This window comes from Miniopterus natalensis, chromosome 1 (assembly GCF_054644295.1).
Source record: "Miniopterus natalensis isolate mMinNat1 chromosome 1, mMinNat1.hap1, whole genome shotgun sequence".
NCBI classification, from domain to species: Eukaryota; Metazoa; Chordata; class Mammalia; order Chiroptera; family Miniopteridae; genus Miniopterus; species Miniopterus natalensis.
The window spans coordinates 174,803,557-174,830,755 of NC_142081.1; the positions used below are offsets into that span (position 1 = coordinate 174,803,557).

A 27,199-nucleotide genomic window follows, 5' to 3' on the forward strand; every position below is an offset into this window, starting at 1 on the left:
GCAACCACCGATCTCTTCTTTAGGTCCATGAGCTCGGAGGTACGTTTGTTTGTTTGTTTATTTGATTCCCCCTATAAGTGAGATCATGTGGTATTTATCTTTTTCTGTCTGACTTATTTCACTTAGCATAATGCCTTCAAGGTCCCATGCACGTTGTTGCAAATGGCAAGATTTCCCTCTTCTTTAAGATGATAGCATTCATCGCGTATGGAACATCATTATCCACTCGTTCATCAATGGGCATTTAGGTTGTTGCCGTGTCTTGGCTGTTGTAAACAATGCTGCAAAGAAGATGGGGGTCTATATATCTTTTCAAATTCGCTTTTTCATTTTCTTCAGAGAAATACCCAGAAGTGGAAATGCTAGATCACATGGAGGTTTTATTTTTTACTTTTTGAGGAACCTCCATACAGTTTTCCATAGTGACTGTACCAATTTACACTCCCACCAACAAGTGCACAAGGATCCCTTTTCCTCTACATCCTCTCCAATACTTATTTCTTGTCTTTCTGATGATAGCCATTCTAATAGGTATATTTGCATTTCCCTGATGATTAGTGATGTTGAGCACCTTTTCATGTACCCGTGGGCTATCTGTACGTCTGCTTTGGAAAAATGTCTGTTCATCTCCTCTGCCCATATTTTAATCAAATTGTTTGTTTTTAAATTATAATTTTAAAATGATTGGCTCTAAGCAATCAAATGCAGTAAAGACCTACATGAGGAGATTTGTAGCTTGTAATGTTCCCAGTGAGGAATTACAAAAATATCATAAAAGCCTGGGTTTCATTAGGAAACTTTAAGAAGAAACATTTTATTGCCTTTGTAGAAAGTCATGGGGCATCTGAAATTAGAAAATTGTATGCACTTCTATTTAGAGAACCCTGAGTATATTGTATTACAGGTGGCTGGAGTGGAGAGAACGACTACAAGGCTGACCTGTGAATAAATGGGGGGAGGAGCATGGAACTCCAGTCTAGAAAGCAACAGGCTAAGAGAAATATGCTTAAAAAGCAAACAACAGCAACAGCAAAGAAACCTAGTTGATTACTAGAAGAATGGAATGACATAAAGTTGACTAACTCACCACATTGTCTGATACTCCATCTATAAAGTTTTCTTGGAAGCTGAAAATTCCCAGACCTATCTTTGATAACTAAGAGAAAAAGAACATCTTAAAGCTCATCTAGTCCTATAGCTGAGTGTGAGATAATCATCCAGTAGCCCCTGAATTTGCTCTATTGATTGGACTTTCCTGAGAGTTTCAGGACACACAACAGATAACATGGTACAAAAACTCCAGGGAGGCTGTTTTCACTGGGGAACATGTGATTCTCAGAAGTGAATATTCAGCAGAGTTTGGAGAGAAAGGAAAAAAATATTTCGAAGCAGAGAGAGGACAGGTGCCATAATGAGGGTAACTGTTTCTAGGGCAGTCTGTTCAAATTCCCTTGATTATGACCCATAATAAATGACCCATATAAAATGCACTTTGAATTGTGACCCAGAAAACACACAGATGTAGCAAACCTTTCAGAAAAGAATACTTCGCCTTATAGCGTGCAATGCACTCGGGAACTTCTATTTTAGTTCTTTGGGAAAAAATGCCTGTTGCAAATTACTAAATTGATTTCGTGATTAATTAATGGGCTACTGTTGGCAATTTGAATTAAAAACAAAACAAAATGCTTTCAGAGACTGGTAAGTAGAATTGCCTAGAAGAGGAAAGAATTCACTGTAGCCTAAGCAGAAGTGAGGAAAAATCATGTTATAAGGAAAAAGTGCACAATAGCGGAGGTTCTGGAAGTCTCTTCATACAAAACATCAAGACAATAACTCCTCACAGTGCTGTCACTAAGAAGAAACATAGCTTAGAGTGGTTGCCTGTTATTTCTTGAGATCATAACATACTAATGAGTTATCCTGCTCCCAACTGCTCACTTGCATTCGCTCGCTCTCTTTCTCCTCTCACCCTCTCTCTCTTCCCCCCACCCCCTCTCATCTGAATGTCAATCCCACTTGCAGGTTGACATTCCAGTTTTTAGAAGATTTTCTTTCAAGACATTCAGAGAAATAGTGAGTCTTTTACTACATCAGAGATGAAAGGCAAGAATGTTTTCCAAGGTGCATGGAGTTTACTCAGAACCAGGATTTCTGCTAGACTTTAACTCTGGGCTGGGAGGAAGGAAAAAAATCTGTTGGTTCCTTGAGTGCTCCAGGGCAGCAACCCCAGTCTGTAACAGTTCCTCAGAAGAAACAAGTCAAGTGGAACACTGGGAAGGCTGGGAAGGCTGGGTCCCTGACCTGGAGCTCCCAGCTCCAAACATTACACTGGCATTAACCACATGAAACCTCAGGGGGCAAGCCTGCATGGGGGCATGCCTGAAGGATGTCTGAGATTAGTCTTACAACAGACAAAGGCCCTAAGTTCCTAAGAAACTCCGTCTTCCACTTGTGCACAGGTCTCTAGACCCTCTCTTGTACTCAAGAACTTTGTTCTTACAATGAACTCCCCCTCCCCCTGCCTCCTTCCCACTATGCCTTATCATTTCCCCCTCTCTATGGGATTGTTCCCATCTGCGTGCGATGGCTCAAATGCAAAAAAAAAAACCAAAAAACAAAAACCTACCTGGCACTTGACCTTGTATCTACTTCCTGCTAACACTTGCCCTGCTCCCCACCTTTTCTCAATAGCCTATTTCCATAGAACACCTGCTGTGATCTTAAAAACAAAAGGAGATCTTGTCACTTTCTTGCTTTATTTTGCTTAAAATTAAATCCAAACCCCTCCCTATAGCCCTATGTTAAACGGCCCCAATGACCTCTGTGGTTTGGTTTCCTACTGCTTTCCTGCCTGCTCTCTTTCAGTGTATTGGCCTCCTTGCTGTTTCTCAAACATACCAAGTATATGCCCTTTTCTGGGTCTTATAGTTTCCATTTCTTCTTCCTGGAAAATTTTTTCCCAAGCATCCAGTGGATGCTGTACCTTCGGTCAGGTCTCTGCTCAAATGTCACCCTATTAGAGTACCTTCCCCACCTCTCTGATCTGAATTGAAACCCTCCTCACCTTACCTCTCTTTACTTTGTTTGCTTGTTTGTTATCTATCCCCTCCACTAAAACACAAGTTCCATGGGAACAGGTATTTTATTTCATTTGTTGCTCTATTTCTAGTGCCTAGAAAGTACTTGGAACATAATAGGGGCTTTATAGATCTTTGTTGAATAACTTAATAAATGCATGCGTTTTTCAACCAGTCCTGGAAAGACAAAACACAGCGTTCAAACTAAGTTGATTACAAGATTATGATTACTGAAATATGATTATTTACACATCTGAGTTTGTAAGCTGAGAGTCATGCTGATTATAATTTTAATTCTAGGTAGCCATTCTCCCACAAGGCCATTTCTAGCTCAAATTTTATAATTGTTTCTACATCAGTTTTCTTGGAAAGCTTTTCCTGAAGTCACTCCCCTTCTCTTGAACCCCATAGTGGCTACTTACGATCAAACTGAAACCAAATTTTCTACTTCTGTTCTCAAGATTCTTTCCAACCCTATTTATACTTTTGCTTTGCCTCATTAATTACCTTTGATATTCAACAGACTTTTTGCTTTCTGGTTCAAACACATGCCATGTTTGTTTTTACTTCTAAACCTTGGCTCATGCTGCCCCTACCACTCTGAATGCCTCCTTCAGTCCCATTCAGATCTACTCTGTCCTTAATAATTTTCTCTTGTCAGCATCTTCATGAACTTCATCCTCTTCTGGTACTTACACTGAACCCTTCCTATCTCTGAGTTCGTACATCCAGTGCCTGACAGTATTAGAAATCTGCCAGACTCAATTACTTACTATTGGATAGATTATTTAATTGAGTATTTTTAAAATGCTCACATTAAATATGAATGGATATTTGGATGATTTTTGCCTGTGTTATGAAGGTTTTCCTAGAAAAAGTAAAATGATAGCCCATTTTAAAGAAAAATATTTTTATTTTCATGAAATTCACAAAATACAATACTATTTATATCATTCAATTCTGAGTATTACTAAGTAAAGAAAAAGAAAAAAGAAAAAAAGAAAGGGAATCAGTCCCCTAAACCTGGTTAGGAAAATCAACTTGATTACCAGTTTATATCCTTTACTTCCTTCTTAACACTTTTCCTTTTTTTGTTGTTGCTTCAGTTTGGTTGGTCATATCCAGCATTTCAAGTAAAACTGATATAAAATGTATACACTGCCTCTATCAATCTGGATCTAATCAGGAATGGAAACCACATAGTTGGTTAAGTTTAATATAAAGAATTACTGCCCTGGCCGGTTTTGCTCAGTGGTTAGAGCATTGGCCCTCGGACAGTCCCAGGTTTGATTCCGGCCAAGGCCACGTACCTGGGTTGCAGGCTCGATCCCTGGCCCTGGTTGGGGTGTGTGTGGGAGGCAACCAATCGATGTGTCTCACATGGATGTTTCTCTCTCTCTCTCCCTTCCACTTTCTCTGAAAAGCAATGGAAAAAATTTCCTCGGGTGAGGATTAGGAATTAAAAAAAAGAATTACTAAGCTCTGATAAAAGAATGACTAGAAGGAAACCACGTATGGTATTCTAGGGAGAGTACCCAAGGAAAACAAATTTGGAGGGGTCCACTTTTCCAAGGCTGGGGTTCAGATCCTACTGGAGGTATAGTTCAGCCCACTGGGTAGCAGACAAGCTTGCTGGTATGTTCTTGGCCACAGCTGTTTTGCAGTCCCTCTCAAGTGCAGGTGATCAGGACCCATGGGGTGGGTCTGCAGAAAGAATGGGAGCCTGGGCACAGGTGTGGTGCCCTAGTCTACAAGTGGGAGTGGTAGCAGGTGTCAGCATCAAAGTGAGTGTTGAGTTTGGGGGCCAGTGTGAGCAGGAGGCCTTGGGGTAGGTTTCCATACTGAGAAAGCTGCTGTGCCATTAATGTCAAGACAGGCCAGACAAAGGCTATAAAGTTGCTGACCGGTTGTGCAGCAGCAGGAAATACCAGGAGAGCACCTTTCCTCCTGCAATGGCTCTCCAGTGCCCTCTGCTGAGAAAGCATGGTGCTCTCTGTGGAGGTGCTTGAAGGAGTTCTTTCAATTATCACAGAGCATATATATTGAAGGGTGAACTGAAGCTGAAAGGCAATAATTTGATAACTGACACGGTGAGATGTATTTGTCAAGAATAAATGTATTTGGGGACAATGTATGGATATGCTGTCAAAAAGAATCCTTATCAGGATATGTCTGTAATGGACAAACACAATTAAATGGCTGCGCAATAGAAGTATTCAGATATATTATTTTTCCTAGTCTTTGTTCTAGAATTCTTTTAAAAATTGGTGTATCATACATATAGTAAATCACAAAAATCATAAATGTATTTTTTTTTAAGTTTTTACATATGTACACACACTTCCCCCATTTTACAGCTGAGTACACTGACACACAGAAATTAATTTGCCCTTGGCAATGCATATTATAATATATGGAAACATTAAAATAAATGTAAAACACAGTTTGAATAGTGACTGGCACTTAATGCTATCTAAATACTAGGTGTTATTATTCATGTAGAGGAATAGTTAATTAAGTTAAAGTGTTGTATAAGGATTGTGTGGTCCCAAGCAAGCAATATATTTCTCAATCTCAAATTCTGAAATCTCTCTCTTATAGGAAAGAAAACTCAGAGAAGTTAGATTTAGGTCCGGGCTCCCAACTACGCTCCTTAATAAAATCTACTTTTTTCGGCCTGCTCAGGAAAAGCATATTGTCAATTATAAAGCACTATTATAATAATAGGCGTTAGATTTACCCTCTACAGGGCTTTAGCAATTCAGAAGAGTGCTTTCTCAGCTCCAGCCCCGTTACGCAACTCCTTCATCCCTGACCCCGAGGGATTTTTCCCGCCCAAGAGAAAGTTTTCGGCCAGATGGAAGTCCGAAGGCAAGGCTAAAGATGAAGGGCGGTCGATTACAGCCACTCCGACACTATCCGGACACTCCGACGGGTTTAGGCAGCTACATCCTATAGGGTAAAGAACATCTCGGGGGCGACCCATCTCCCCACCTTGCGCCCCCTTCGGACGAGGCCCCGCCCGAGACCCAGAGCACGCCGGGAATTGTAGTTTCCGAAGGCCCAGCTCAGTCAGCGCACGCGCTCGAACTGCGTCCCTATCTCTCCCCCGCGCCCCCGCCCTGCCCCGCCCCCGACACTCCCGGATAAGGAAGTGGCCAGTGATGCCACGCGTTCCGAGGGCCGCGGACGGGGCCTTCTGGGAGTTGTAGTCGCTGGGGGCCGGCACCGTCGGTAAGGAGACGTAGCCTTCCTCGGGGTCCGCTGCTGCAGTAGGTCCCCGCGGGAGCCCCGGGGTCCGTCTGCTGCTCTCCCCTCAGGGCGCTCCGCCTGAGGCTGAGGAGGTGCTTTCCTGCTCCCCGGCTCTCCCTCTCCGGTGCTGGATGCTCCCTGCCCCGCTGTCCATTTCTCTGCCTGGTTCTTTCCCTCCCTCTCCGGTCCATCTCCAAAGCCCGGGGTTAAGGGCACTCGCTCGCCCTCCGGGAGAGGCAGGGCCGCGACCTTCTCAAACCCCACTCCCGCCCGGCGGGCTCCCTCCTCATTCGGCCCCTCGCCCGGCTTCCCTCTCGGCCCCGCTCCCCCTCTCCTCGGCACCGGGGCACTCAGGCTCCTTACACTTTTTTTTTTTCTTCTTCTTCAGGGATGGAAGCTTCCTGGCGCCAGGTGGCCGGTGGCCGAGGCCGAGCCCGAGGCCGGGCCACTGCAGCCCCCTCCTCAGGAAATGGATTCCATCTCCGCGGAGCCGGAGGGGGGCGAGGGAAGGGGTCGGTGGGCGCCGCGGCTCCCGGCCCCGGCCCCAGCCCCGGAGGAGCCGCGAGCCCCGCGGCGGCAGGTAGCTCACCCCGGCGCAGCCCCTCGGGATCTGAAGCCCCGCCGACTTCCGTAGCCCCGGGTGAGAATGGCTCCGGCCCCGGGGTCACCTGGACGCCGGCTGCGGCGCTGACACGGAACTGCCTCTTGCTCTCATTCACTTTCTTCTCCTTCGGGAGTTTATTATCGGCCCCACCTCTCAAGCCTCTCAGGCGACTGCTCTCTTGGGCATTCTAGGCAGAGTCACATCTTAACTTTAAAAATCTTTTAATTTTAATTGATATTAATCTTGGCTAATTCTCTGTCTAGTATTCTTCCCTTCACTCTTTTTGCCTACTGGCTTTCTAGACCAAAAGTTGCATATTGTGGTCCGGAGGTCTAGCCTATGCTGTAGTTTGGTTTGGTTAACACAGGATTTTATATCTGAATTGGTTCTCATCTTTTTTCTTTTTTCTTTTCAGAAGTCTCATAAAAATCTGGTCAACTTTTCTTATAAAATAATATCAAGACTGCATGGCAACAGTCAGCTGGACTGAGTTGTAGAAATCCCATTTAGATTGAGTTTAGGTCTTTTCCTGCTTCTGTGGGCCAGTTGTCATTTTCCATCTTTACCTGATTACTTTAGTTTACTGACTTTAATTGTCTATGTCTTGTAAGCTTTTTAGCTTGTATTTTTCTGGTTCCTGCTAACGATCTTTTCCTGGATGTGGCTGGTGTGGCCTCTTCCAATATTTCTCTCATTCAAGGCTGTGTTTTAGTGGAGCCTGAGAGCATACACACAACACTAAATTGTCTTTACTAATGGAGGAGTGCCTGGGGCCACAGGAATAATTCCTGAAATCATCTTTCTGTGTGTGTTTGGAATGTATTTTTCAGAATATATTTTTTGGAGGGAGAAGCAAATTGAGCTTCCGAGTGCTTTTTATCCTAAGCTAATTTTAAAATTAGGTGGTATTCTATTAGCTTGCAGTTACTGAGTTTATGATGGTGGTGGTAAAGTTTGCAAGTTGGAGACCTGTGAACAGTTTTGGTAAACTTTATTGGATTTTGTGGATAGTAGAAAAGCATGCATTCTTAGCCTGGATAATTGAGATCTGATTAATAATTTATAGGAAGGTTGCTTCGTCAACTTTTCTTGAGATGGTCTTCTGTGGATACATTAATCAGGTTATGAATGTCTTCTAATTCAGTCTTTTAAAAAAATGTATCCTTAACTGCTAATTTCTCATAATTAATGACATTTATTATCTCTCTTGATATACATCAAGTTTTGAGTCAGATATCTTATAGGCATTACTTCTAATACTAAAATATTCCTAGGTAGGCAGTGTACATTTTCCTTCAGTTTTACTTGAAATACTGCACAATCCCCAACCAAACTGTCTGCAACAAGAAAGGGAAAACATTTCATGAGGGAAAGAAAAGGTAAAACAGTAAGCTTATCTTAGTAGTGGCTCATCAGTTTCAAGCATAAAGTGAATTTTAAACTAGTAATTTAAATGTTTATTATTTTTTTAAAAATGTTATTGATTTTTTTAGAGAGTGAGAAACATTGATTTGTTGTTCCAATTATTTATGCATTCATTGATTGCTTCTTGTATGTGCCCTGACCAGAGATGGAACTTGAGACGTTGGCGTTTCAGGGTGATGATCTAACCAATTGAGCTACCTGGCCGGGGCCAATTGAAAATTTTAAATTAGTAAATTTAAAAGCCTCTCAATATGGGTACTAATTAATGCAGATCAATTCAGTATGTTTTTGGTTCCTTTCTTAAACTGTGGTTGCTGTCCATAAGAGTACATTAACACTTACTTAGTGCTCAAAGAAAATTCCCATGGTCCTTGCTCTTGAGGAGTTTGCAGTCTCGTTGGGAATGTACTATGAAGTAATCTAATTATTTTTGTATTATTATTTAACCAAGTACCAAATGAGAAGTACAGGCAGTGCTAAAGAGAATAGTGGAAGAACTAACTCAAAATTTAGCATTTCTCTTTGGAATGAAGTTGTCATAAGAAGTATATTCTCTGTGTTAGCAACATTTTGTGTGGATTAATGTTAAATATGTATGTTTTGTGACCACATTTTAATAAAGGCAAAAAGTCCTTGAGCTTTCTAAAAAGCAGATTATATAAATGTAGTGGGTGTACAGTGAATATTATTTGTTCAGTCTTCCGTGACCACGCCAGGCTGGGCTTTAGTGTGGAAAGGGGTGGTTTGAAAAAGCACCCGCCTCCTGCTAATTCAGATGTGCTCCTAGTGGGCATGTTTCTCCCCTTCTTAAAAATCACTGTGTACAATTTATTTTTAAACATCCCATTTTAATTTGTGTGGTTGATCACTGTTTTTTTTTTTGGTGGGGGGGGATACTTTTATCATACCTTTATAATTTTTTTATTGATATGTTTAGTCACTGTTTTTAGAACAGTTTGCTGCTTTCAGCAGAGTATTTTACAAAAATGAAAGTTTTTATTGTGGCATTCTCATTTGTTATGTGATAAGAAATTTGAAAATACTGTTTTCCATGGATGTTAGTAAAATAGAATGCTCCAAAGGCGACTTTTAAATCTGTATTTTAAGATGATATGGTAGTACATTATGACTCGCCTTTTGAGCGATTGTTTTGCAGAAATAAAATTTATTCTTTCTTCCTCCTTTAAGCAGAGGTAATGTCTCAAAGGAAATTTGAGGAAATCAAGAAGGCTAATCAAGCTGCGGCCAAAAAACTTGTTGAAGAACACTTTAGCTCTTCCTCTGAAGAAGAAGGAGATGAAGATTTGGAAGGAAAACGGGGGAAAATAGTTGCTAATACATTTATGACTTACACTACCCAGACAGGTACTATGTGATCTTTTATATTTAAACTTTTTTGATATTAATGAAAATATATTCCTGACTTTTAAAAAACACTTCTACTCTATATGGAGTAGCTTTTGCATCTTAAGAATGAGCATTTTTGTGTTGTAGAGTTGAATTTTTGTACATTTTACTGTTTGAGTTATATGTTGTATAACACTAATCTTTCTGTAAAGCAAATGTAACGGCAATGTCCCTTGCCTAGAAGTTCTCCTCTGTGTTTAATTGGTATTTCATTAGAATGCTGGGAGGGGGGTGCCAAAGCTCCCTGTGAGATGATTGGGGTCAAGATGTTCCTGATTATGATTTGATTGGACTTGAGAACTTTGAATACTCCATTAAATCTATTCATTTTTTCCTCTTTTTCATCATGTTAAATGTGCCTTGAAGTCATTTTCATTTCTTGACTTTATTTCTTTATTTTATATCTTACAACTTTTGACTCTCGTGCCTTATTTTTATGTTAAGTATTCAGGTTTGACATTCACAATCACGTTATATGTTGTTTTATATCCTGGTTGCTCTTAAAGTCATATTTGTTTATGGGAGAGGGGGCCAAAGTGTTGCTGCTATGGATGATTTGGTACTAAGTGTAAAAACAGATTATTTTATTTTTGTTTATTTATTTTTAATTTATTTTTATTGTTGAAAGTATTACAGATATCCCATCCCCCCCCATTGATACTCTCCATCCTGCATCCACACACCCCCTACCCCAGGCCTTCACCACACTATTGTCTGTGTCCATGGGTTATGCATATATGCATATAAGTTCTTTGATTAATCTCTCCCTACCCGCTCCCCCACCCCCGCCTTTGCACTGAGATTCATTAGTCTGTTCCATGCTTCTGTGTCTCTAGGTATATTTTGTTCCTCAGTCTCTTTTGTTTATTAGATTCTACATATGAGTGAGATCATGTAAAACTGAATCAGGAAGAATCAGAAAACCTGAATAGGTTAATAACGACTGATGAAATGGAAGCAGTAATCAAAAAATTCCCAGCAAAGTTTATTAAAATTTTTTCTTGCTTTTTGAGGTAGGCCTGTAGTGCTATGAACTTCCCTCTCAGGACTACTTTCTCTATGACCCATAAATTTTGGGTTTTTGTGTGTTCATTTTCATTTGTTTCTAGGAAGTTTGTGATTTCTTTCTTGATCTTATTGGTAACCCATTCATTGTTTAATGACATGCTATTTTGGCTCCATGTGTTTGAATGTTTTTAAGTGTTTTACTGTAGTTGATTTCTAATTTCATGCCATTGTGATTTGAAATGCTTGATATGATTTTAGATGTAAGTGCTTTATACTTTCCACATTTTATACTTAAAGTCATTATTAGAAACATTCTTGCATGTATTATCAACATATGTTGCCTGAGTATATTGATAGTCTCATGAAGATAGGTACACATTGTCATGTAGGTTTCCAAGGAATTTACCATATATGTAAAGGAATTAAGATTAGAAGGCTTGACTAAGAAGCCTGGCTCAGCCAGGTAAAAGTTGATAAACAGTAACCTTAAGGTTATGAGGTACTTTCTTCTAGAGGACTTCATAGAAAGTAACCTTAAGAAGTTTCCTGCTTCAAGAGTACCTCACTTAAATCATTCTAGATAGACAGATTTTGTTTTAAAATAGGAAATTTAGTAGAATAACTCAGTATTTCTTCATAGTGCTTAGGAAACATTTATCATTTGTAAGTTTTGTTAATTTTTAATCTTGACTTTCATTTTAAATTGTTAAGGCAGTTTTTCTTATGCTGTTTTGTGTCAGTCCGTAAATATATTGATTCTTGTTCCATTGGGTAAGGAATGAAATTTGATCACTTGATTTAAGAACGAATGCCAGCATTCCATATCATGTTAGTGAATTGGACACCAGAACTTGATCAAAGAAGTTCATTCTTTTTCTCTGAGCACAGCCTTTGTACTTTTGTGATTCTTCTCTCAAATTTCAGACTTGTGTGGTCAACTTCTTGATGGGTATCCCTATCTTGCTGGCCCATGGACACATCAAGCATATGCTGAAAGATATCTTATTTCTTCTCTTGTTTCTTTTATATCAATTAGTAGCACCACAGTTTTGCTAGTCACACAACCAAACCAGAAATCTGGGAGCAGGAATGGCACATACATGACATGAATGTGTTTCATTCACTACCGCTCCTCTCTTCTGCCCATGTCAGACACCTCATCAAACACGGCATTCTTTCCTTCTTAATGTTGACATGAACATTGACTTTTAAAAAGAACGTAATTTAAATGTTACCAAGCCCTGCTGACTTTTACTTCTTAAGTTTCTTAAACCCACCCCTCTTTTCCCCATATACTAGCATTGCCTTAACTCAGGCCCCTACAACTATTTAATGTGTGAATTAAATCCACATAATAACTCTGAGGTAGATATTACTATTATTGTTATTACTGTTTTAAAGATGAGAAACTGAGACATACATTAGGTAACTTGCTCAAGCTCATTTTTTGGTTTATCTGCTGTAACTGCTTCTTAACTGGTACTTTATGCTTCTAGTTTTGGCCTCCTCATACTCATTTTTCTTTAGTTGCCGAGTGTTGTTTTTAAAATGCATGACTTCAGATGCCATGCTATCCACCATGACATTTTGGGCAGTACACTTTATTGTTGCAGCCAAACTTTAATACAGTTTTAAAAGAAATCTTATACAAATCTTATAAATATAAGAGACTTAATTTTTGTTAAAGCCTATTTCATCTTGTTCTCACATTATGTATTAGCTGTTAAATTAGATGAAATTTAAAATATTTTACATTTGTTAAAGCCAGCTATGCGGAAAAGCAAAATAAGAACACAGAATATGATTATTAAGTCAACTTTTAAGGATACTCTTTGAACTTTAATGTTTATTTAAAATAAAACAATTGTCTTTAATAATTTTATAATTTAAAGTTTTAGGAGAGCTATTATGTATATTTTGTTTAATAGCATACATTATGTTTATATTATGTAGAGCATGTTTTTATAAGTGCTGTGTTTCCTTAGATGATTTTAGAAAGTAAAGAATATCCAAGCATCCTGTTTATTTAATTTTCTGTCTGGTAACTTAAATTTTGATTTGAACCATTTTATTGCCGTAAGTTCTATACTTAAGATAGTTTATACTATTGCTCAGTCAACTTCTACTGAACAGTCTTTATTGTACTAAAGGCATGTAGGTTTATTTCTCCTATACTAAGGTGACTCAGATTATTGCCATTTTGGTGTCATGTGTGCTTTGAGTAGTTTTTCTGCCTTTCATTTTACTTTTAACCTGTTATTTTTTGGACCTTCCTGTAATAACCCCTTGCTGCAGCATAGCATAGTGATTAAGGGGGCTCTTAGTGGTTAAGAGTCAAACTGAAATTACTTAATTGTTCTGTGCTTCAGTTTTCTCATGTGCAGAATGAAGATAAAAATAGCTCATTTAATCCCACTGAAATACTAATAATACAGTGCCTAGCAAATAAATGCTCTAAATAATTGCTTGAGAAAATATAGGCTAATAATCTTTTTCTAAAAAGTTTCATGCTTCCTTTTAAAGCAGAAATAGTTATTATACTGTAATGAGCTCAGGATATTTTTATTCAACAAGTTTTTATTAAGAATGTGCTATATGTCAAACATACACACACTTAATGTGCTTATATTCAGGCTAAATGGGCTTTGACATTCAGTTTCTTTCACTTTGCTTTTGACATGCTTTCTCTTGTTACTTGACATCTTGCTGCTCTTGTCTATGGCTCTGCCCCCACCAAATTTGGTAAGCACTGTAACAGCATTAAAAGTATGCTCTGAGAGGGCTGAGGTACTAGTTTTGAGTCAAATACGTAAGATTTAATGCATGGACTTTGTGACCTGGCAGCTCGCTGGTTGGTTTTTTTAAACCTCCCATTTTAAGCTATATTTTGAGCAATTGATACTGCTAGACAGTTCTCACATACTGTATAGTGCTAGTAATGAGTGTTTTATTTTCCAATGTTGATTAACATGAACTTTTCAATTTTTAAATTTCAAGATGGAGATATACGTGAATTAGAGCGAACGAAACAGTATTTAAATGAAGCTTTTCAAGCAGGGGCTATGACATGCTTAATTTGTATTGCTTCAGTGAAGAGAAACCAGGCAGTAAGTTATTCTCCTTACCTATATTAATGTATCTCCCCAAAATATCTTACATTGCATTTACAATACTTAACCATTTATTATGCTTTTGCTTATTCTTGTTTTAAAAATGATTCGTTTGAGAATTTTTTTGATCTTTATTTTATAAATCTGTAATTTAAAAAAATTACCTCTAAAGGAACATCCAATATTTTTAGCACTGTTACTATAACTGAAGCAAGCATCTTCAGTTTCAATGCTCATGTCAATTTGATAAAGCATTTTTAATGTATTTGTACTTTAGAGATGCCCACAAATACTGAAATGTTAAAATGGACTATATTTCATTACTTTTAGCAGGTTGACAAAAAGGTAGATATCGTCCCTGCCTTCAAGGAAGTAGAACCTAGCTGTGACCATGATTTATTAGTGAGTTTTTCTTGTGTTGAAGGCACTGTGGACAGTGACTGGAGTCATTGGGGAGAGATGGATTTAGACAAAACTTATGTCCGTACTTGTACTTTGAGCCCAGATGGCCAAATGGTGAAGTTATATGTATGTAAATTTAAAAGGGTGTTAATGGAGCAGTTAAGGGGAAGTGATGACTGAATATGATAGACTCAACATTTAGACCTCAGGTTAAACCACTGCTAGTATAACAGTATTGCCCAGAGGAAGAAAATCAGGCCAAATGAAATGGGTTGCTGTAGAGAGTCAGAAATTTCACATACATTGAATAGGATAGCATAGCAGATACCTTTGGTGCCCCGAATCACATCTGGTTGGTTTATTATGATTTCAGCTGTAATGGATGAATAGTTTCTCTGCATGCAGATACAGTCCTACCTTAAACACTTGCTGTGTGTGTGTATTTTTTTTTTTAACCTCAGTGCTTCCTCATTGGGAACCAACTCAGCCAGTACACAGGTGTAGTGCAGAAGCACAGGGGAGTTAATGCGCACTGGGCCAACATTCCACCACAGGGAATGGGTGGATGAGTGCCCCAGCTTCCTCACTGTTAGGAGTTGGGATTGGGGTAGTCCTAGGTATTTTTTTTTAAAAATATGTCTTTATTGATTTCAGAGAGAGGAAGGGAGAGAGAGAGAGAAACATCAATGATGAGAGTCATTGATCGGCTGCCTCCTGCATGCCCCCTGCTGGGGATCGAGCCCACAACCTGGGCACGTTCCCTGACCAGAAACGAACCCCGATCTCCTGAATCATAGGTCGATGCTCAACCACTGAGCCATGCTGGCTGGGCCCTAGGTACGTTTTGAATGGTTCTTTAGAGGGCCCCTGCAGGACTGAACTTTGGCCCTTATCAGTAATCGGCTCAATAATGGTACCATTTTTTGGCATTTCCTCTTCCGCATCTTGGCCTTTCACTTAGCATCCCAGTTCTTTTCACAGTCACTGATTGGGGAGGAACTCAGCTGAAAAATTGGCTTTTTTTTTAATGCTGTTGTCAGTTTATGCATTATACTACATGTCTGATTTTATTAAACAGTTGAGAAATGTTATAATGAAAGGAGAACTAATTTTTGTCAGTTATAAATATGTCGGTAGGCTTTATTATTTATTAAGCTTTTAAATTATATATATATGTTCCCAAGTTTTTTGCTCACCTAATTTTTATTTTTTTATTTTATTTATTTGTTTATTGATTGATTGATTTTATCTCTTTATTGATTTCAGAGAGAGGAAGGGAGAGGGAGAGAGAAAGATAGAAACATCAATGGTGAGAGAGTCATTGATCGGCTGCCTCCGGCAGGCCCCCGGCTGGGGATGGAGCCCACAAACCGGGCATGTGCCCTGACCGGAAATTGAACCGAGATCTCCTAGATCCTAGGTAGATGCTCAACCACTGAGCCACGCCCAGCCAGGCTTGTCTGATTTTTAGAATTTAGCATAAGTGTGAGACGAATAGGTTTTATATAAGAAAAAAAGCAACATAGAAATTATATGTACATATTTGTGTTTAAGGAATTCTTTGTAGTGTTATTTATAATTGGAAATAACCTAAGTGTCCAACAACCAGAAATGGGGTAAATAAATTATGGTATATAAATCTACATGATATATTATTATATAGCTATAAATATCATGTATGAGTATGTTTGATAAGGGTACATGCTTATACAGTAAACCCTCGATTTTGCAGACCTTGATTTAACGGACTTCAGATTTAATGGACAAAATTTCCAGTCTTTATGTCATATGTCAAAATTAACACCCTGTTAATTTTCAAATACTTTTAACCAATATTTGCTTAATATTAACAGGTTATTTTTTTGTTTGTTATTAATTCATTGTTTTTAACAAATTTTAGCAAATAAGCCATATGTTAGAAAAAACACTGTAGTAATTTTGCCAACATAAATAAATATTACATATCGACAACTATAGTCTATAATATTTAAATCCAAGAGTCACCACTCATAAACAATGTCTGGTGAATGATTAGCATGTGATCACACTGCATGGGGCAAGGTAATTGATTCTGTTGTCTATAATTGGTTCTGTTGTCTTGTGATGTGACTTTCTTCAGTGGGCTAAGCCACCCCTCAGCCATGTGCATTTGTTTACTCCAAGTGACTGGTGAATGCACTCATTTACTAGACCTATTCAGTATAAATTAAAAATTACAGTAATACAGATAGAAAAATTTTCTGTGAAATTAAACTTTTCATACATAATTTTAGTTACACAAATGTGCCTACATAAGTAAAAACAGGCAAACTAACAAATTTGTCAATTTTTTTAACATACACATTTGGAAAACCTACTTTATTATATAATGGAATTTATTATACAGTGGAATTCCGGCTTTAACGGACACCCCTCTCATGAATTAGTCTGTTATATTGAGATTTTACTGTACTGTGTTAAAAGAAAAGACTATGAAGTTATACATCAGTCAGTGTGGTATGAACTCATTTTAAAAGAAAGTATGAAATACATTTAAAAGAAACCTAGAGACTGACCAGAATGTTAGTGTTAGTTATTTCTAGCTGAATGAATCCGGATGATTAGTAATATTTTTCTTTAAAGAACATTTCCCCTGTTATACTGGAAGGAAAAATTATTTTTCTTTCTTTTTAAAAAACTATGTGTTGTTTCTTTTTTAATTGATTTTTTAGAGGTAGAGAGAGAGAGAAACATCAATCAGTTGCCTCTTGTACGCACCCCGACTGGGGATTGAAACTGAAACCTGGGTATATGCCCTGACCAGGAATCGAACTGGTGACCTTTTGGTGCATGAGACGATGCTCAACCAACTAAGCCACACTGGTCAGGGCAAAATAATTTTTCTTTAATCCTTAGTTTGCTCTTGAAAATAATTTACTGTGGTGCTTATTTAATTTAATTAATTTATTTTTAAAATACATCTTTTTTATTGATTTCAGAGAGAGGAAGGGAGAAGGAGAGAGAGAGAAACATCAATGATGAGATTGTCATTGATCGGCTGCCTCCTACATGACCCCTGCTTGGGATCGAGCCCGCAACTCCGGCATGTGCCCTGACTGGGAACCAAACCTTGATCTTCAGGATCCTAGGTCTATGCTCAACCACCGGGCCGGGCACTGTGATGCTTATTTTAAAGTATTCTGTAATTATCAAAGAAAAATCATAGCATACATATTAATATCTGCTACTTTTGTCTTAGGTTTGGAGTTGTTCAGGATGTTTCTGTATATTTCACATGCCCTGTATCCAGAAGTGGGCTAAAGACAGCCAGTTTCTGGTATCTTCTTTGACGGATGATGATTTTGGAAAGAAAGATTATCCCTGGCCTTGGTAATTTTTCTTATTTGGTTGGAATATCAAGTTTTAAAATAAATGAAAACTGTAGCTCATAAGTTGCTTTATTGGCAGTTTCAGTATCCATGTTTGGCCTTCAGTTAGTCACTTGGTTTGTAAAGATATGGGACTTGGTAATGGCTTTTATTTCCCAATAATTAGTAAGTCATTATTTAAACACTATTTTCCTCCTGCAAAACAGCTCCTTTGTTATTGTTTTTTTTTTTAAATTTTATTTTATGTTTGTTTAAAATATTACAGATGTCCCTTTTTCTCCCCAATGACCCGTTCCATCCTGTCCCTTCCCCCTCCCCAGTCCCTCTCCCCACCGTTGTCTGTGTCCTTGGGTTGTGCATATATGCATATAAATTCTTTGGTTACTCTCTCCCCCTCCACCCGCCCTCCTCCATCCCTCTGACGTTCGTCAGTCTCATCTATGCTTCCATGTCATTGAATCTATTCTGTTCATCAGTTTATTAAGTTCTTTAGATTCCACTTATAAGCAAGATCATGTGATATTTGTCTTTCGCTGCCTGCTTATTTCACTTAGCATAATATTCTCCAGGTCCATCCATACTGTCCCAAAGGGTACTCCTTTGTTATTCTTTTTAAAGAACTTTCAACTCTTTTCTATAGGACAGAATTCTTCATAATTCTGGTACTTCTCTCCTGGAGTTCATATTAGTATAAATTAATATCACATTGTACAAAACTATCATCTAACATATTTTGATCATAAGCTTTTCAGTTTTATTCTCAAAATCTCTCAAAACTGTAGGTGTATATTATTCAATCTTATTAATTTTTCTACATTTATTTTATTAGATGGTTTATTATTCATGATTTGATCTTGAACTTATATTTCCAGAAAGTGCTGGAGAATGGAAATTTTATAAATTTGCTAAATAAAGATAATAATAAATGTATCCACACTGGCAACCGAAAGGGTAGACTGTCAAGATAATGAAGCATAAACTTCAGGGATTCTGTGTGGTCACATAAATATTCACTTTTGTAACTAATTTTATATTTGTAATTTTGAGTTCTTTTTCTTAACAGAGACCCCCAAATTGTATAAGATTCATGCTTCCAAAAAACTGGATCCACATCAGAGCTCCCCTTATTACCATAAGTACTGATATACAGGGTGGGGCAAAAGTAGGTTTACAATTGTTCATATGGAAAATAATACAATAATGTTTTGCATACTCAGAAGTGTAAACCTAATTTTGCCACACCTTGTATTTATAAAATTGTGGTTGTGTTTTTAAAAACACTTTTGACATACTAGTTACTTTGTAAAAATAATTCTCAGTGATTTGTGAGAGATTTTATTCCCATATTACCAATGGGGATATTGAAATTAGTTGAAATAAAATGATGTGTTCAGACTTCCCTTACTCTTACATGGTGAAGCCAGGATATACCTATAATCTAGTTATGTGCTGTTCAGTGTAGTAGCAACTAGCAACATGTGGTTATTTACATTTTTTTTTTTTTAATCCTCACCCAAGGATTTTTTTAATCATTGCTTTTTCAGTAAAAGTGGAAGGGGGAGAGAGCGAGAGAGAGAGAGAAATATCTCTGTGAAAGAGAGACATTGATTGGTTGCCTCCTGCACGTGCCCCTACTGGGGCTGGGGATCGAGCTTGCAGCTGAGGTACCTGCCCTTGGCCAGAATCGAACCTAGGACCTTCATTCTGCAGGCCGATGCTCTAACCATTGAGCCAGACTGGCTAGGGCTTTTTTTTTTTTTTTTTTTTTTTTTTATAATTTTATTGATTTCAGAGAGAGGGAGAGGGAAATAGAAACATCAGTGATGTGTCATTGATCAGCTGCCTCCTGCACACCTCCTGTTGGGGATTGAGCCCAAAACCTGGGCATGTGCCCTGACTGGGCATTAAACCTCAATCTCCTGGATCATAGGTTGATGCTCAGCCACTGAGCTATGCCGGCCGGGCAGTTATTTAAATTTTTAAAAATTATAAATGTTCTGTTGTTCCATTCTCAGTTGTGTGTGTTAACCACATTTCAAATGCTCACTAGTCATATATGGTTAATAATTACTATCTTGGACTTGGCAGGTATAGAACAGTTCCATTATCTCAGGAAATTATATTGGACAGAGCTGTTCTAGATGGTTGAAATTTATTTTAGTAAAATCTTGTTTTTCACTAACATAAAAATGGAGCAGAGAGTGCCTTACATAAAACTAATTGAGTATACCATATTGCTAAGTATGTTTATATTCCTGTCTCTTGTGTCACTTTACAAAATGAAACTAACTTCAGTAATTCTTTATAGTCCAAAATGTAGGTTTGAATACAAACGATCTGACACACCTAGTAGGTACTATTGCTACTGTGGAAAAGTAGAAGATCCACCTTTAGATCCATGGCTTGTGCCTCATTCATGTGGTCAGGTATGCGAGAGAGAATTTAAACCTTCATGTGGCCATAAGTGCTTACTCCTCTGTCATCCAGGTGAGTTATATATTATATTTATAATTGTTTGTGGATGATTATTTCTTCTTACGTTGAGGCAAAAAAAATTATGAAAGTTGAATTGAGAATTTAAGTTTATATAAGAAAATAATGAAAGGGAATGCCTTTTAAAGTATCCGTAAGGAAAGCTTTAGAAATCACTGATAGGCATAGGAATTGAAAGTTATCTTTCACTTCTGATTTTTCCCCCCTTTTATTGGATTCTAGGGCCCTGCCCTCCTTGTCCAAAGATGGTCACAACTTCTTGTTACTGTAAGAAAGCAAAACCCATCCCTCGTAGGTGCAGCGCCAAGGAGTGGTCCTGTCAGCAGCCATGTGGGCGGAAGTTGCTTTGTGGACAACACAAATGTGAAAATCCTTGTCATGCAGGTGAAAAGCCATACCTGTTAACCAGAGTTAAAGCAGTCTCTATTGCCTTTATAATGTTTCTGTGCTAATTTATCATTGTGATTTTAGGAAGTTGTCCGCCCTGTCCAAGAGTTAGTAGACAAAAGTGTGTCTGTGGCAAACAAGTAGCTGAAAGAAGCTGTGCAAGTCCACTGTGGCACTGTGATCAAGTAAGTGTATATGCATTTTGAGGGAGGTGGGTATTAAAGAATATTGAAAACATAATCAGAAATGCTAATTAAGATTTAGCTAATTTGTTTTTATTGGATAAAAGGAGAGGAAGACTAGTAACTCAAATAACGTATATTCACATTTTAGGAAACTTTTCCAGTTTAATGTTTTAATTACTGGAGGGAAATTATTTTCAAATTAATTGTTGAATTTTGGATTCAGTAAATGTGTACTCTCTTTCTTGCTAGCTCTTTCTCCCTTTCTTTCCCCTCTTTAACCAACACCCCTCCCGACTTCTTGAGTTAGTCCAATTGAGGAATTGGGATTGATTTTGTAGATTGTTTATCCTAGAATTGGCATAGTTTTAGTACCATTTGGAAATCTTTGGTGGATGGCCATATGAAGCTGTATGTGCTTTTTTCCTGTATATTGTAAAAATACACTCCTTGGTGCATAGGAATGTGTGTGTGTGTGTGTGTGTGTGTATGTTTATATATATATATATATATATATGAGATACCTATGTAAGAAAAAAACTATGAGGAACACGAAGTTGCTTATTTATGATTGAAAAATGGGTTATGTACAAAGAAAGAATGGATTACATAATATACAAAGTCTTTTGTTTTAAGGCCTTCACTAGTACTTCTTGCATTTTATTTTAGGTATGTGGAAAAACACTGCCATGTGGTAATCATACATGTGAGCAAGTTTGTCATGTTGGTGCTTGTGGAGAATGTCCTCGATCTGGGAAAAGATTCTGTCCATGTCAGAAGTCAAGTAAGACTATTTTTAAATCTTTAATGGGATATAATTATTTTTTATGCTAACTAGGGTACTTTCCTAATTAGATTTCCCTGTGAGTTCATAATTATAGTTTCAATAATAATACAAATTTGATGTGAGGTTTTTGTACATTTGGATGAGAAGACAATACACTGTGTGTATTAAGAACTCAGACTTTGGAATCAGGCATATCTGGGTTCAAATCCCACCTTCATGAACTCTTACTTTCTCAAGTTAAATGGAGACAATAATAATATCTTTGTAAGACGATTGTGAGAATTAAATGCTCATAAAACATTTAGTGTAGTGCTTAGCATATAAAGGAAACCTAATAATTACAAGCTATTGTCATTATTGTATATTGGATTATAAGTGAATTTCGTTTTGGTTGCTTTGAGATAAAGGCATAGAAGGGTTGTAGTTTGAGTCTACTTCCTTGACTCTGCACCAGTACCAGCACAAATGCTTATAAGATTATTGCCAGTACTTATCATGTTTATGGTGAAGGTGAGTTTCATAATGTTTTTACATCTACTTCTTTTTTTTAAATCCTGTGAGATTATTAAGAGCAAATTGTTTTTATAATTCTATATTGTGGAATTCTTCATAGAAGTTTACATCATATTATTTCTTCAGATAAGTATTTCTGAAATAGGTAGCTTATAAAAATGTGCTCCTTGAGAGTGGTAACTGGTCATGTGTCAACTTTTTTTTAACTTCACATTGTCTTTACAAATATTAGGGATTATTTTTATTAAAGTTAATTTTTTCCAATAATTATGTAGATGCAAAAATTCATAGTCTGAAAGGACTGTCATTCCTTAGGGACCCAAAAGGACATGACACACTGTTAGTGCTTTATAATAATGTATCTTACTATTAACATTGACTTTTTGTCTGCTCTTAGAGTTTTCTTTGCCTTGCACAGAAGATGTACCAACTTGTGGAGATAGTTGTGACAAATTACTTGAATGTGGAGTCCATAGATGTTCACAGCGTTGTCACCGAGGTCCTTGTGAAACATGTAGACAAGTTAGTCATCTCCTATAATAATTACTTTTAAGAGCTTTCTATTACAATGTCAAATGGGATTGTTCTGTAATTGTTTTCCATTACTTAGTTTTAGAAACATCTATATCATGACCTGAATGAGTTTAGTGACCTAATGTATATGGTGAAGAAGCAGGAGAGTATGCCAGTGATCAAATCCAAAAATCACCTTTTGTTTTTGCTTGGTAAAAGTTTGAACATTCTCATTTTTATAGTCCAGAAGGGTTATTTGTTCCCAGTAGACATTCAAAGCAGTGATGAATTAGGCTTAGTGATGATGGAAAGAAGTGAATGCCTAGATGTCATTGAGACTTTTAAGTTATATATATATATGTCACTTTGGTTACAACCATACTACCAACTCAACAAATTACTTTACAATTTAATCCAATTAAATTGCTTAAAATTAATCCAGTTTTCTTGCTTTATTGAGATAAGATGTGCACATATCATGGTTATAACTACATGTAAATGATTTTAATGTGTGGTATGATTTTACTACTTAGTACTAAATTCCTACTAAATTTAATAATGGAAATTCATATGAAGTCTGGGAACAACGTAAGATATAAACATATTTTAGGAAATTCAGCTTTAGTTTTGGTAAAGTTTTCCTTTCATGCGAATTTGTTCTTAAAACTTTTCTGCTTCATTTTTCAGTAATTATAAAAATTGCAAGGTAAAAAAAAAATCATGTTAACAAAAGTCAGTTTTAATAGCATTTATTTGATTCTTCCAGGAAGTGGAAAAGCAGTGTCGCTGTGGAAAGCATACAAAACGAATGCCATGTCACAAACCTTATCTCTGTGAAACTAAGTGTGTTAAGATGCGTGACTGTCAGAAGCATCAGTGTAAGAGAAAGGTATGTCTAATAAGCTTGGGACACTGCTTTAAAAATTCTGAATTTTTCCTTAGTGGGCCAGTGATAAGCACTGTCTTGACATGTTCCTCAAATGTCCAGGCATATTCTATGCTTCTCATATGAAATATTAATAAATACTCTAGATTAATCCTAATTGTTTGTACTAGTGGGAAATCTTACCAAGATTTTTAAATGACAAGGGGCTTTTTAAAATCTTGTGCATAATTCTCTCAGCTTGGTTCTTAAGCTATTTTTGTTCCCTGACTTTAAAACATCATAGCAATGTTAAGAGTGATAGTTCATTTGCTGGAAAGAGCTTAACTTTTATTGTTCAAATCTTATTTATAGACACTAGGTTCAGTACATGGTCAGCTGGAATATTTTATTGAGTTTGTAGATTTGCAGTTTTTGAGGGTCCTCTTTATTATTATGAATTATCCCTCTATCTGATGAGATTCCTATTGAAATGTAGTGATTTCAGCTTTCTTTTGCTTAGTGTTAACATGGTATGTCTTTTTCATTCTTTTACTTTTAACTTATTCATACTTTATATTTAAAGTGATTTTCTCATAGACAGCATTTAGATAATGTTTTATTTTATCTTAGCAGAACAATCTTTGTCATTTAATTTGGGTGTAGATAATTTACATTTAATGTGATCTTTAATATGGTTGAATTTAAGTCTGTCATTTTACTATTTATTTTTTATTTGCCTATCTGTTCTTTGTTCCTTTTCCCTCTTTTTCTAATTTATATTTTATTGAGTGTTGTCTTTCAGTGATTCCATTTCAACTCCTTTATTTGATTCTTATACATTTTATATCCAGGTATTTTATAAACCCCAAATACAATGTTTTTATTTTTGCTCTAAATAAGTATCTTTTAAAGAGATTGAAAAAATAAGAAAAAGTAGTCTTGTAATTTATCATCAAACTCATTATTTTTGGTGTTTTCAGTTTTTTTATATTAACTTAGGTTTCTATCTGAAGGACTTCCTTTAACATTTCTAATAGTGCTGGTCATTAATTCAACTTCTGTAAAATATCTTCAGCTTTGTAAAATATCCTTAGTTTGTGAAAAATATTTTTACTGTGGAATTGTAGTTTGACAGTTTTTTCTCCATTTTTTAAAGATGTTGTTTCACTAACTTTTAGCTTGGATATTTTCCAATAAAGAGTGTGCTGTGATTGATCATCTTTGCTCCTCTGTTTATGTCTTTTTTCCCTTTGGCTATTTAAAAAAATGTTCTCCTCATTACCAGTTTTTAGCAATTTGTGATCTTCCTTTGTATAGCTTTTTCATGTTTCTTTAGTTTGATTTTTGTTGAGCTTCTTATATCCGTAGGTTTAAATCAAATTTGTGAAATTTTCAGTTTTTATTTTTTCAAATGTTTTCTCCCACCCGTTGCCTTCTGAGACAGCAATACTTATGTTATGGTACTTAAGGTCTCACAGCTCACCGATGCCCCATTTATTATTTTAGTTTTTAAAATTTCTGTATTTAGTTTATATAGCTTTGTCTTCAAGTTCATTAATTTTCTTCTGCTTTGTCTAATCCATTTTTTATCGCATCCTATGTTTAATCATCTCAGACATTGCATTTTTTCCATTTCTGAGTTGGGTTTGGGTCTTTTCTATATCTTCCATGTCTGTCCTTTCAGCATGCTCATGCCCTCTATCTTGATTATTGGGATGGGCTATACTTATAATGCCTATTTTAATGTCCTCATCTAATAATTCTATCCTCTGTCATTTCTGGGTCTGTTTCTGTTGATTGATTTTTTTCCTGCTTTTGGGTTATATCTTCCTGCTTCATTGTCTGCTTGGTAATTTTTGATTGGTATCTAGACATTGTGACATTTTGATTGGTATCCAGACATTACATATTTGGGTGCTGCATTTTTTTGGTATTCCTTTAAATATTTTTAAGCTTCATTCTGGGTCAAAGTTAAGTTACTTAGAAACCATTTGGTCCTTTAAAGACTGGAGTTTTGCTAGGTGCAGCCAGACTACCCTTTTATCTAGGGCTAAGTTGGCTCCTCTACACAGGCAATAACTCTTTGAAGTACTCTGCTAGATTCCCATGTTTTAGGAGATTCTTCTACTCTGGCCACAGGAAACACAAACTAATCCCTGACTTGAATAATCTTTGGAAATTGTTCTGTCTTCTTCCAGTGATTCTTTTTCAGGTTTTGGGTAGTTTCCTTTCACACATGTACAGACAGGTATTGGTCCCTTCTGGAGTTCTGCTGAGCTTTCTCTATATCTACCACTTATCCACAAATTCTAGCCACAGGCCTCTCTGAACTATGAATTTTGTCTACTACTCTACTTGGTGGGACCACCGGATTCTGCTTGTGATCTTTCTCCCTGTGCTGCAGCCTGGAAACCTTCAGGTCTAAGCTGGTGTTATCACAGGACTCACTTTCTCTTCTCTTAGGACTTGCTGTCGTGTGCTGCCTAATTGCCTCATATCTGAAAACTGTTGCTTCATATTTTTTGTCTGATTTCCTAGTTGTTTAAGGCAGGAGTGTAAATCTGGTTGTTGTTTACTCCACCATGGTCAGAAACAAAAGTGTATAAAGGACCACAAAACCTTCCTTTCCCACACTGCCACTAGCAAAGTGATAGGCACATAGTCTTAGTAAATATTTGGCTAATTGAGTGAACTATGTTGACTTTTAGTTGCTTTTCAATAAAGTGTATTTTGCTTTGAGCTATTTTTATATACTGAAACTTGTTCTTAAGTAGATTTCAACTCTTAAGTTTCTTTAAGACAATTGTAGTCTGTATTTTCTTTCCAAAGTTTGACTATATGAGAAGTCAAGAAAGGAATAAGAATGGCAAGATGGACTATAAGTAGTTGCCTTTTGTTCATGAGTGAAAATTGGCACAAGTCATAGACAACTGTATTTTTTATAAAGAGGTTGGAAATCAGGGAAGTTACAAAATAAAGTTAGAAGTAAATAGCCTGCTCTGCTTTTCTCCTTTAGTTATTCTTTGATCCCTTGGTTTAAAAATAACTGCTAAACTAATCTATACATTTAACTGATTTTATTTTAATTAAAAATTTTAAATAACCAGACTAATTATTTGCCTGAATTGACTATAGGGTTTGACCAGATCTATTCTTTTGGTTAATGTTGTCAATCTCTGTATGGATAAGTAGAAATGAAATTATCTTTTGGGAATATTTTAAGTCATAGAATAATTAACTGAAATGATTTCATTAAATTAGGGCATTGTCTGTTTAAACTTACAAGCTCTTAATATAACATATCTACTTATCAGAAGAATGCTGATACTCGTGAATACTTTCATTATTATAATGAAAAGAAGTACAGTATCTTTTGCCTTCCACAAGTTCTGTGAATAACTGGTAATGATATTTATATTATACATGGTTTTCAGATGACCTGTTCTTTATATACTGCTTTCTCTTCAGTGTTGCCCTGGAAACTGTACACCTTGTGATCAAAACTGTGGACGGACTTTAGGATGTAGAAACCATAAGTGTCCATCTGTCTGCCACAGAGGTAAAATTTAAAATAGCTATAATTTTGTTTGTATTTACATAGTGTTTTTAAGGTTGACAGAGAGCTTTCGCATTTATTATCTTAGGGTGTCCTCTTAATAACTTTGAGAAGGTAGGGCAGTTGCCAAGATCACAATTTTATGGACAGAGTAAAGTTGAGAGTATTCAGTGACATATGTATTCAGGGAAATATCTAGTAAAACAATATAGCCAAGATTTGAATCCATATCTTCTGAATATAAAAG

General features: G+C 36.8%; 1 protein-coding gene across 1 annotated transcript in view; it reads left to right on the forward strand.

Annotated features, from left to right (window-relative positions):
• Positions 1-6,712: 6,712 nt before the first annotated feature.
• The window catches only part of NFXL1 (nuclear transcription factor, X-box binding like 1), a 48,734-nt gene continuing 28,247 nt past the window's right edge, over positions 6,713-27,199 (forward strand). The window contains exons 1-11 of the mRNA XM_087827577.1: positions 6,713-6,987; positions 9,553-9,726; positions 13,774-13,883; positions 17,527-17,657; positions 19,965-20,143; positions 20,372-20,533; positions 20,621-20,721; positions 21,388-21,502; positions 22,416-22,540; positions 23,298-23,420; positions 26,865-26,955. Of these exons, the coding sequence (XP_087683703.1) occupies positions 6,723-6,987; positions 9,553-9,726; positions 13,774-13,883; positions 17,527-17,657; positions 19,965-20,143; positions 20,372-20,533; positions 20,621-20,721; positions 21,388-21,502; positions 22,416-22,540; positions 23,298-23,420; positions 26,865-26,955 (1,576 nt within the window). The 5' untranslated portion in view covers positions 6,713-6,722. The remainder of the gene's footprint in view (positions 6,988-9,552; positions 9,727-13,773; positions 13,884-17,526; positions 17,658-19,964; positions 20,144-20,371; positions 20,534-20,620; positions 20,722-21,387; positions 21,503-22,415; positions 22,541-23,297; positions 23,421-26,864; positions 26,956-27,199) is intronic.